This window comes from Crinia signifera, chromosome 8 (assembly GCF_055691185.1).
Source record: "Crinia signifera chromosome 8, ASM5569118v1, whole genome shotgun sequence".
Taxonomy (NCBI): domain Eukaryota; kingdom Metazoa; phylum Chordata; class Amphibia; order Anura; family Myobatrachidae; genus Crinia; species Crinia signifera.
This window is the reverse complement of record NC_139224.1, coordinates 123,472,852-123,485,077: the sequence shown is the minus strand read 5'-3', so window position 1 is coordinate 123,485,077 and position 12,226 is coordinate 123,472,852. Positions and strand designations below refer to the sequence as shown.

General features: G+C 44.9%; 1 protein-coding gene across 10 annotated transcripts in view; it reads right to left on the bottom strand.

The window, feature by feature from the left end:
• Positions 1 to 12,226, bottom strand: part of HFM1 (helicase for meiosis 1) — a 166,941-nt gene that overhangs the window by 127,906 nt on the left and 26,809 nt on the right. For all 10 annotated transcript variants that reach the window (XM_083157114.1, XM_083157123.1, XM_083157124.1 and 7 more), the window contains 4 exons: positions 5,166 to 5,247; positions 4,092 to 4,201; positions 3,464 to 3,749; positions 340 to 578 (listed from right to left, as the gene is read on the bottom strand). In XM_083157114.1, the coding sequence (XP_083013240.1) occupies positions 340 to 578; positions 3,464 to 3,749; positions 4,092 to 4,201; positions 5,166 to 5,227 (697 nt within the window). In that variant the 5' untranslated portion in view covers positions 5,228 to 5,247. The remainder of the gene's footprint in view (positions 1 to 339; positions 579 to 3,463; positions 3,750 to 4,091; positions 4,202 to 5,165; positions 5,248 to 12,226) is intronic.

The window sequence follows — 12,226 nt, the reverse complement described above, 5'->3', positions numbered from 1 at the left end:
GAGAGACCTTGCTCTGCTCTACCCTGAATACCAATGATTAGACAAGCATAGTGAAGGCACGTCTGAGCATGACACAATCAAGACATAAGCATCTTGAGAGCATAGCAGGGACCTCCATGGTTGTAAACATATACAGTATGCATCTGGTCCAATTAAAAAAAAAAACACTCTACAGGCGATGATGATTTAAAGTTACACCCCAGGGGTGCCCCATGTATATTCATGCATGCTTGATATTTATTTCACAACAAACACTGGGAAAACAGCCCTAGAATATCTTGGTTTCAGTACACCGTAATGCTTCCTTTAAAAATACTGAAATATTAAATGGATTGTCACCTTTTCCACTCTGCAATTTTAAAGATAGGGGATGAGAAATTGATTCTTCATCTAAGCCAGTGTTGAGCACCCCATCTTCATTCTCATTAAAGCTGCATGTAAAATTCTGGAAGAAGGGTTTGTTGTAGTTGGGGTTCTTTGATTCGTCAATGGATTTCAGAGCATTGGGCATGACTGTATTCTCTGTTAGCAGTTGTCTGTTTTCAAATTGGAAGCACTCATCATGCTGCTTAAACAAGCTGGAAGAAATTTCATAATGATTATGTAAATTACTTGGCACACAAGTACTGTATTTGGGTTAGCAAATCATTGCACACCTTTAATGTATTGTTGATATTAAGAAAAAAAAAGAGAAAAAATTGCAATGTAGAACCATTTAGAACTAAAAAAATGCCTCCAATTTGATTGTTTACTTTTTCTATGATTGGATTTACAAGAATATGCTGTAATAACTCACAATATGACAGGAAGATCCCAAGCTGCAAGTCTCTTTATATAGTCTCATTCAGGAGCATATCTTAGTGATTGGCTTAACCCTTTGCAGTCCAATTTTTTTTACTGCAATTAAAACAGGCTGGTTTTTTTTTTATTCAAAAATGGTCTACATTGAATGACGAACGATTTAATGTTCTTATTTTAAAGTGGCTCACCTTTGGATCTGCTACTAGCACTAGGGCTGTTGAGCCTGACTAGACACCTGAAAGGGTTAAAGATTTCTTCCACTCATGTTCACATGGGTATGGGTCACTGGGTCAACCCAACTTAGGTTGACATGCATCGGTCTGACGGTCAACAGGGCTTAGGTCGACACCTGAAATAGGTTGACATGGCTAAGGTTGACATGGTTGGAAGGTTGACACAAGTATTAGGTCGGCAGCCAAAAGGTCGACATAAAATTTTCACATTATGTTTGTCCTGAATGGAATGTCAACATAGCCGACATGGACACTGTCAAAGTGTACTGGGTCCCCTCACATTGATCGCTGCGCTCGGTCCACTATTTTATTCTCCCACCACGCCGTAGTGGATGGTAGGGTATGAAATACCACCCATCGGCACACGTCTGCTCAAAGAAACAATGTGAAAAACTCATGTTGACCTTTTGACTGTCAACCTTCCCATTGACCTAATGCTTGCGTCGACCTTCTAACCATGTCAACCTTAGCCACGTCAACCTATTTCAGGTGTCAACCAAAGCCCTATCAACCCTCAGTGGTCTCGCATATCATCAAAGTGACTCTGTCACCTGCAGCTTTGTCGTCCCTTAGAAACATGGGAGGATAGGTCACTAAATTAGAACTGGGGCATCAGGATGAATAAAATAAAGGTGTTCTGACTCTAGCCATACTCAAGGACATTTATAATATATTTGGTCCTCAGTGACATTGGTCAGAAACCATGTGGCCCAGATTTTGGAAGCCTTGTCTAGATTTCCATGATGGTGGGGTGGGGTTTGGAGGTCTTGTACTGCTACACACCACTGAGACAGGGTTCAAGACAGCGTACGGCATATAAATAAAAATTTAAAAAATGTATGTAAAAATTCCCACATGTGTCATGGCCCTACCAGTTTGCTGCAGCCATCACCATCCTGCTGTCAAGACCTCTTCTTTTTGGACGTAAGCATTTTTGTGTTGGTTTCTTTTTTTTGGGATGGGGGGGGGGGCTGCTGGCCCTGGTAGCTTTATTGTCTTGAAATTGCACTGTCAGCAGGATGGATCACGGCGGGGAGGTTATTTATTTATTAACAGTTTCTTATATAGCGCACACAGATTCCGCAGCGCTTTAAAGAGCATAGTTATAATCAACAACACATAACAAATTACAGTACAAGACAGTTTAGGACAAGTACATGGTTAATATGGATAGTTGCACCAGGGGACAGGACACTGAAGCAATTATCAGGGTGGCAGAGGTTTATATATTCTAAGAAAGGCACATAAGTAGAGAGGGCCCTGCTCGTGAGAGCTTACATTCTAAAGGGGAGGGTTAGACAGACTGGGGTGACACAGAAGGCGAAGAAGTGAGCTTAAACAGGTTAGGTTGAGAGATTGTCAGGTTTTATGCAGGAGGGTGGGAAGAGGTCAGCTTAGTCTTTAATATTTTAAGTCTAAAAAAGCGCTGGGTCATCCAAGAGTAGACAGCAGAGAGACAGTTGGAGATATGAGTGAGGATAGAGGAAGAGATCAGGAAAGGATTGGGAGATTTGAGTATTATCAGCATAGAGGTGATAGTGGAAGTTAAGTGAACAAATAAGCTCACCTAGAGAGGACATGTAGAGATAGAGAAGAAGAGGGCCAAGAATAAAATGTTGGGGGACACCTATTATCAATGGAAGAGCAGGAGAGGTGAAGTCATTAGAGGTACAGATGTGCATTTTCAAAACAGACAGTGCATATGCAAGCAGAAAGAGTAATATTCAAAGTTTTAGCAGTTAAGAGTTGCACTTATGTTGATTCTAGTTTCCTTCAGTTGCTGTCCAGTTCAAGTCCAGGCTAAATCTAGGCTGACAGTATGCGGTTGTATATTCCTACTTAGAATCTTCCTACTTTGAATTCTGACTAAATTTCTAAAGCCAGATTTCTATAGCCAGCCAAGGCTTAGTCAGCCTCCTATACTCTAATAAGTAGGTCTGTAAAAGCTGTTTCTAACTTCAGTAATTAAGACCGCACCCAATGCCCCTCTCCCACTAGCGAAAGTGAGCAATTCAATGCATCTTCAAAAACCCCAACCACCGTAAAAAAAAAGTCTGCCTTAAGCGCTGTCTATTTTTACCTGTCAACCTTTTGACCCATTCAATTTTTTTCAGGTTGGTCGTTTGGGGTCAAGCTATTGAGTGTATCTTCTTACTGAAGATTAATTAACCAGATACTATTTACCAGTTGGGCAAATATTGTACAGTGGCTTACTTTTCTTTGTATTTAGCAGTATCTGACTTGCTATATTTCCAGTGATTTCATGTAGATATATTTGACCTAGCCAGTTTTTGGCCTTGAATCCTTATATTTATATCTAGTAATAACTATGTAAATATAAATGGCAGAAATGTACATATTTATTTTAGTCATAACACATCATTTTCACATGATAAAATAAAATAGAAATAACTTGAAATAAGTATTACCTTCTTCGAAACACGCTTGAATGGTCATCGATATCTTGACTTTGTGGTAGATTCTGTTTCGGTTCAGTAGGAAGACAATCTGTTGTGCTCTGACCTTCATTGTCTCCACATGAAAACCACGGATATGATAATGTCGCATTGTCTGCACATGTATTTCCTGTATTTTGTGTCACCGTTGTGTTAAAATGAGTCTCATGCTGAGAAGCATATGTTCCTGGAGAGCTGCTTTCTAATACATTTGCCTTCTTTAATGGTGGTATAAACTTTTTTCTCTTTCGCATCTCAGCTTTTTCATTTGGAAAAAGGAATGTAGTAAAATGTAAGTATCGAACGTCAATTCAAAAACATCCAGAGCAAATATAATAGCAAGCGAATGACTACAATTTTGTACAGAGTTATGTGTCATCTGTCTTGTCACAATTACTGTCACAATTCCCATTAAACTAATTAATTCAATTATAGTCTGCAATAAAGTAAATAATGACCTAAATAACGTACTTTCTGAAAATACAGTTTTAATGCAGTAATATAATAATAGGAATAATAAAATATATATTCACTGTATGTAACCTATTGAGGGTTTTCATGTGTGAAATGTCTGCACCTTCTCTGCATGCAATATTGTTACCTGCTGACTTTATGCTTGTTATCTCCTTTTGCAGATCTTGACTCTCAGGAATATCATCAACACAAGGTGCAGATTCTTGAAGCCATCTTTTCATGCCTTGCTCATCCAATCTAATATTTTTTGTTGTAAACAGAGGAAATACTATATATTGTAACAAAACACATTTATAAATACCAGGAGATATTTTCTTGGTTGGATAGAAACTGTCTAGATTTCTTTGAAAAGCAATAATATAAAAAGTGGAAACTAAAAGGTGAAAGCAGGTAGCGGGAGTACAATAAAGAGAAATGAGTAACAATGCAGTGAGCACGTAGACAAGAGGTGAGCAGGTGAGGACATTGAGGAGACGCAGCCAGCTATGAGAAACAGATTGGAGGAACAAAAAAGCGGAGAGAGCAGAATTAAGAAACTCTGCAAAAGAGAAATGCAACAGGAAAGTACATGGTAAATTTGGTAGGCATACACAGACATGATGCCAGCAATCATAACATGAGGAGCAATACAAACCTTTTCAAACATTTTGTTGATGGAAATAAAGACAGTTCTGTTTATTTCTAAGTGTATTATGCCATCAATATCATACTGCAGTTACCTTGGATGACTTAAATAAATGTAGTGAAGGTATTTTTCAACATAATTAAAAAAAAAATGAATTTCAGATCTGAAATTTGTGTGACAGAGCGGTACTCAATCTGGGACTCCGATTGTTGGAACAGTCGGAATCCCAGCCCGTTTTCGCTCTGCTCAACAGATAAGTGGCGAAAAGTGGGCATGTCGACAAAAACAGCCGTGGATTGTCGAGAAACGTCTGTGAATTCAACAATCCACCTCCACCTTGGTAGTATTGAACAACTCATATATATGCGCTATATAAGAAACTGTTAAAAATAAATAAAATAATAATATCCCTTGGTTGTATGTAAAATCACTCATTGTGTACACACAATATCATTTGTCTATGAGTTCAAGGCATATTGTGAGCGAAATTATGTCAGTTGTATGTTTGTACCTCTGAATGATTCAGTGCTTCATTTTTATTCAACATTTTACTTGACCATTAATACGCTTGCTTACTTGTTTTCTGTAGATGGTCCATCAAAAAATAAGCCTTCCAATGATAGTTGAAATTCATTCATGTTTTTATGGTATCTTTGACCTAAAATAATAATAATGATCATAAAAAAAGATCTATTAGCTCTTTATCAATAACCAGGAAAGCTGTTAAACTACTGTATATAGGTTGAGTAAACCTTATCCAAAATGCTCAGGACCAGGAGAAATTTGGATAATGGATTATTCCGTATTTTGGAATATTTTTATATTTCAATGAGATATCTTGAGGTATCTTTCATTTATGTTGTACATACACATCAAACACATGAAATGCACGCAAATATATTTTATTTGTGCATGAAACATGAAAGCATGAAAAAATGAAACAAAGTTTGTGTACAACCTCAGACACTGAATTTGAATGCCAAGCAATCATGTCCTTGAACATAGTGCCAGTTACATGTTATTTCCCCAGTAGTGCCAGTTACAGATGTAGCCAGTAGGTTTTAGCACAAAAATAAAAGTACATTTTGGAGACTATGGTTTTCGGAATAATTTGGATAATGGATATTTGGATAAGGGATACTCAACCTGTAAAGACACAAAAATTGCAAAAATGCGTAAAATAGGAATTACATTTTAATACTTGTGATTTATGGAAAACTGGTGTCTGTCTGGTGATCATCATGCTGTAATGATGATGGGCCTATTTTTATGTGGACGCCAAGAGCAGCAGCTGTCCCTGCCCCTAAGCCCTGACCAGATTAACAGGCTCACAACATTTGGGGGTGGCAACCAGATCTGTTCCTCATAACAAAGGCGTAACACCTCCATTTTGTGGATGGGCCAAGGTCAGTATTCATGCCTAGCAATGCAGATTTTCTGACTTTGAGGTCCAGAGATGGAAATCAGAATCAGAAGAATCAGAATCATCTTTATTGGCCAGGTATACTTGTGTATGCTTGGAATTTTTTGTGGTAACAGTGCAGCATCAATCAGGGAACACAAAGGGGGTGGGAAGAGAGGCATAAACATACATCACATACATTTCACATGTATCTAGAAAAGTTCGAGTTAGTATTTAGTATGTTCAATACGGTTTAGTTGGTGGACAGCTATTGGGAAGAAGCCTTTTGTAGTTCTTGTCGTCTTTGCTGGGATGGACCTAAAACGTCTGCCTGACAGAAGGGGTTCAAACAGGTTGTGGCCAGGGTGTAGCTTGTCCGCCAAGATCTTTCCTGCACGCTTATTGACCCTGGCTAGGTATAGTTCTTGGACAGTGGGGAGCTCCGCCCCAATGATCTTTTCTGCCATCCTCACCACTCTTTGCAACCTTCCTCTGTCATTCTCGTTTGCTCCTCCGAACCAGATTGTGATCGAGGAGCAAAGGACAGACTCTACTATGGCAGTGTAGAAGATGAGCAGCAGCTCCTGCGGGATGTTGAATTTCTTGAGTTGCCTCAGGAAGAACAACCGCTGCTGTTAGGCGCCGTGGGAGCGCTTCTGGAAGGACAGAGCGGCATGTACGCTTAGCCGCCTGTCCTTCCGGCTCTGATGTCCGGTTGCCTAGCAACCAGGGACGCCGGAGGTCGCAGCGTCGGAGCGTGACGCCCGTCCTCCCTCCTCACGTCTCTCAGCGCCTGAGACGCGGCAGCGCCGTTGCTTAGCAACGGCAGACGCTGCTAGGCAGAGAGGAGAAGCCGCGAAATTCAACAGGCCGCAGGTGTCGGAAAGGACTCGTTATGACAGGCGGGACTCAGGCCTCCATTCTCATTGGCTCCTAGCCTTCTTATCTAGGAAGCCAGCCCTGCAGTCCTCGCCGGTGATAGCTCCTGTTTGGACCTATCTGTCTGCTGCTCTCCGGTCCGTTTCCCTGCTGTTCCCAGCGGCTCCTTCGTGGTCTCCTCTTCCATTGGTTCCTCCTGTGTCGTGAGTTGCCCCTTTGGGGTAGTTTCATTCACACCTTCTTTATTGTCATTACCTTACTCATTACCTGTGTTCTCTGTCTGCCGCATTGGCAGGTCATTTATGTTGGGAAGGTCCATTGCTTCCCACTCATTCTCTCCCCTTGTCTCCCAGTTTTTCTGGGGTTTTCCAGTCCCTCCTGCTCTTTGTATACTTTGGTATTGTGTCTTATATTTTGTATGGTTCCCTGGGCGACGGTTGTCGCGGGTTGTGGCGACCAGGTCGCGGGCGCTTAGTTGCGTTAGCCAGGGCCCGGCAAGTCGCCGTTTGTTAATTTCAGTTAGGCCCCTCAGTCAGCTTTCCTCTTGACCGTACCCTAGGGGGGTCCCCGGCTCCTTGTCCTCTCATAACACCTGGCTGCACCGGAGCTTGGGTGGGCTTAACCTACCCATTCAAACGTGGCGGCTACAGGCGAAGCCTAGTAACACCTGCAGGAGTCGGTCACCCAGCCTGGGGGGTACAACAGAGGTAGTATAGGGTTTGGCCGTGGCTGTCCTAAACAGCAGTCCCGGCGGTGGGGTCACACCCGAAACCTAACATTAACCCAAAATTAATCTTCCAGACCGGTTTTCGGGTAACCGGAAGGATTTCTTTAATTTTAGAGAAAGTTGTAAGCTTTATTTCAAGCTGCGACCCCGGTCATCCGGCTCTGAATTACAGCAAGTTGGTTTAATTATGTCTTTGCTTCAGGGGGATCCCCAGACTTGGGCTTTTGGGTTAAAATCCGATAATCCCGCCTTAGCGTCGGTGGATGCTTTCTTTAAATCATTAGGACTTCTATATGATGACCCTGATAGAGAGGCGTCTGCCGAGAGTCATCTGCGCTCTCTCAGGCAGGGCCGGAACCCTGCAGAAGCATATTGCACAGAATTCCGACGGTGGTCGAATGACTGTGGCTGGAATGACCCGGCATTACGTAGCCAATTCAGGCTAGGGCTTTCTGAAGCCATTAAAGATAGCCTTATCCAGTATCCCGTCCCGGGATCCCTTGATAAACTCATGGAGTTATCGATTAAAATTGATCGGCGTCTTAGGGAACGCAGGTCTGAGAGAGGACCTAGTTTGAGGCCTACTTCCCTCGGCTTTGTACCCTCAGAGGACGAAGAAGAACCAATGCAAATTGGTGCTTACCGCATCACCTCAGATGAGAGAGCTCGCCGGATGAATGCCGGTTTATGCATTTATTGCGGGAGCAAAGGGCATTTCCTCCGCGCTTGTCCCAACAAAGTCGGGAAACGCCAAAACCAAGTGAATGCAGAGGGGATTCACTTTGGTTCTCTTCTTATTTCCCCTCACAATGCATTATTAGTCCCTACTGAGATTCAGGGTATAGAGGTGAGGATGTCAGTTACTGCATTTATTGATAGCGGGGCAGCTGGGAATTTTCTAGATATTCAGCTGGCTGAAAGACTGGCCATCCCCCTGCTTCCTCTGAAAAAACCTGTAATAATGCGAGGCCTGGACGGCAGCCCGTTGGTCAACGGAGTGGTCCGCCATCAGACCCCGCCAGTTTCCCTACGTGTGGGCATTTTTCATACAGAAAAGATTTCTTTCCTTCTTATCTCATGCGCCACTGTGCCGATCGTTCTGGGTCACCCCTGGCTCCGGGTTCATAACCCACAGATTGACTGGCAGGCAGGGGAAATAACTCGTTGGAGTAGTCATTGCTCCAGTCATTGCCTAGGGCAGCCTATACTCGGGGCAATGGTTTCCGTGGAGGGGATTCCAGCGGCCTACGCTGACTTCCAGGATGTCTTTTCTAAAGGCGAAGCTGAGGTCTTACCCCCTCATCGCACATACGATTGCGCCATTGAGCTAATTCCCAAGGCACAATTTCCCAAAGCCAGACTTTATTCCTTGTCTGGACCTGAGACGCAGTCCATGAATACCTATATTCAAGAAAATTTGGCTAAAGGCTTTATTCGGCCCTCAAAGTCTCCCTTAAGTGCAGGGTTCTTTTTTGTTTCCAAAAAGGATGGCTCCTTAAGACCCTGTATAGATTACAGGGCACTCAACAAGATAACGGTAAAAAACACGTATCCATTACCATTAATATCTGTGTTGTTTGACCAGCTTCGCACCGCTAAGATCTTTTCTAAGATCGACCTGCGCGGTGCCTACAACCTTGTCCGCATAAAAGCGGGAGACGAATGGAAGACTGCCTTTAGTACCCAAACAGGGCACTACTAATATCTCGTAATGCCATTCGGCTTGTCCAACGCACCAGCGGTCTTCCAAGATTTCATCAATGACATCCTTAGAGATTTCTTGGGAGTCTTCGCTGTCTAGGAAATTTCCTCGAAAGGCAGACCTGGGTAAACCACCTGTTAATGTCCATGGACAGTCAGAATTTCTTGTAGAAAAAATCTTGGATTGCAAGGTCTCTCGAGGTTCTTTATGTTTCCTTGTCCATTGGAAAGGATACGGCCCAGAAGAGAGGTCATGGGTTCCCGATAGGGATCTGCACGCCCCACGCCTCAAAGCAAGTTTCTTTCGGGATTTCCCTCAGAAAACAAGGCTTCGGGGTTCTTTAACCCCTCCTCAAGGGGGGGGTACTGTTAGGCGCCGTGGGAGCGCTTCTGGAAGGACAGAGCGGCATGTACGCTTAGCCGCCTGTCCTTCCGGCTCTGACGTCCGGTTGCCTAGCAACCAGGGACGCCGGAGGATGCAGCGTCGGAGCGTGACGCCCGTCCTCCCTCCTCACGTCTCTCAGCGCCTGAGACGCGGCAGCGCCGTTGCTTAGCAACGGCAGACGCTGCTAGGCAGAGAGGAGAAGCCGCGAAATTCAACAGGCCGCAGGTGTCGGAAAGGACTCGTTATGACAGGCGGGACTCAGGCCTCCATTCTCATTGGCTCCTAGCCTTCTTATCTAGGAAGCCAGCCCTGCAGTCCTCGCCGGTGATAGCTCCTGTTTGGACCTATCTGTCTGCTGCTCTCCGGTCCGTTTCCCTGCTGTTCCCAGCGGCTCCTTCGTGGTCTCCTCTTCCATTGGTTCCTCCTGTGTCGTGAGTTGCCCCTTTGGGGTAGTTTCATTCACACCTTCTTTATTGTCATTACCTTACTCATTACCTGTGTTCTCTGTCTGCCGCATTGGCAGGTCATTTATGTTGGGAAGGTCCATTGCTTCCCACTCATTCTCTCCCCTTGTCTCCCAGTTTTTCTGGGGTTTTCCAGTCCCTCCTGCTCTTTGTATACTTTGGTATTGTGTCTTATATTTTGTATGGTTCCCTGGGCGACGGTTGTCGCGGGTTGTGGCGACCAGGTCGCGGGCGCTTAGTTGCGTTAGCCAGGGCCCGGCAAGTCGCCGTTTGTTAATTTCAGTTAGGCCCCTCAGTCAGCTTTCCTCTTGACCGTACCCTAGGGGGGTCCCCGGCTCCTTGTCCTCTCATAACACCTGGCTGCACCGGAGCTTGGGTGGGCTTAACCTACCCATTCAAACGTGGCGGCTACAGGCGAAGCCTAGTAACACCTGCAGGAGTCGGTCACCCAGCCTGGGGGGTACAACAGAGGTAGTATAGGGTTTGGCCGTGGCTGTCCTAAACAGCAGTCCCGGCGGTGGGGTCACACCCGAAACCTAACAGCTGCTGAGCCTTCTTGACAGTTGTAATGATGTTGGGACCCCATTTCAGGTCGCAGGAAATCTTTGTTCCTAGGAATTTGAAGGAGTCGACCCTCGACACTACTCTGTCAGATATTATGAGTGGGTGCATGGCATTTGGTTTCCTTCTGAAGTCCACCACCATCTCCACCGTTTTGAGGGGGTTGAGGTCAAGATTGTTTCCGCTACACCATTTAGTTAGCCGATCCACCTCCCGTCTGTATGCCAACTCGTTTCCATCCATGATTAGGCCGATAACCGTTGTGTCGTCTGCAAATTTTATAATTTTTACTGACTGTTCTGCTGAGGTGCAGTCGTTTGTGTAGAGGGAGAAGAGCAGGGGGGAGAGGACACATCCTTGAGGGGCACCGGTGCTAATTGTGCATGTGTTTGAAATGAATGCACCTGCTTTCACCGCCTGTTTCCTTTCAGTCAGGAAGTCAGTGATCCAGGAGCATGTAGGTTCTGGGACTCCTAGTGAACGGAGTTTTGGCACCAGGATGTGAGGGATGATAGTGTTGAATGCCGAGCTGAAATCAACAAATAGTATCCTTGCATAGGTGCCTGGACTGTCCAGGTGCTGTAGAATGTGGTGCAGCCCTAGGTTGACTGCATCCTCGACACTTCTGTTTGCTGGGTAGGCAAACTGCAGGGGGTCGAGGTGAGCATTTGTAACAACTCTCAGGTGGTTCAGCACCATACGTTCAAGCACTTTCATGACCACCGATGTTAGTGCAATCGGCCTGTAGTACTTGAGGTCTTTCGCAGTTGAGCTCTTGGGAACCGGGACGATAATTGAGCCTTTGAAGCAGGTGGGGACCTTGCACATTTCTAGTGGAGTGTTGAAAATCCTGGTAAAGATAGGGGCGAGCTGTGTTGCACAGGTCTTGAGGGCAGATGGAGACACTCCGTCTGGGCCTCCAGCTTTCCTAGGGTTGACCCTCTTGAACATTCCTTCTACCTCTGTTTGGTCCACCTGGAGAGTCTGGGGGTGGCAGTTTTGGAAGGAGGGTGGGCAAGCCGTTTTGCCCCGGTCAGGGGTAGGACTGATGTAGGTAGCTTCCTTCTCGAACCTGCAGTAGAAATCGTTCAGCTCATTCACTAGTTTCTGGTGCATGGTGGAGGGGGTTCGAGAGATCTTGTAGTTGGTTATAGCTTGCATACCTCTCCAAGCTGACGCGGGGTCGTTGGTTGACAGGTTGTTCGCCAGCTTGTCTGAGAATCTTTTTTTTTTTGCCAGCTTGATTTCCCGTGTTAGGGAGTTCCTGGCCTGTTTGTACAGGACAATATCACCACTGCGATAGGCTTCTTCCTTTGCCCGACGGAGCTTCCTGAGTTGACCACTGAACCATGGCTTGTTGTTGTTGAAGGTGCGTGCTGTTTTGATTGGCATGCACAGGTCCTCGCAGAAGCTGATGTAGGCTGTCACTGTGTCGGTCAGATCGCCTAGGTTTGTAGCGGAGGATTCAAAGACTCCCCAGTCTGTGCATTCGAGACAGGCCTTAAGCTTCATTTTTGC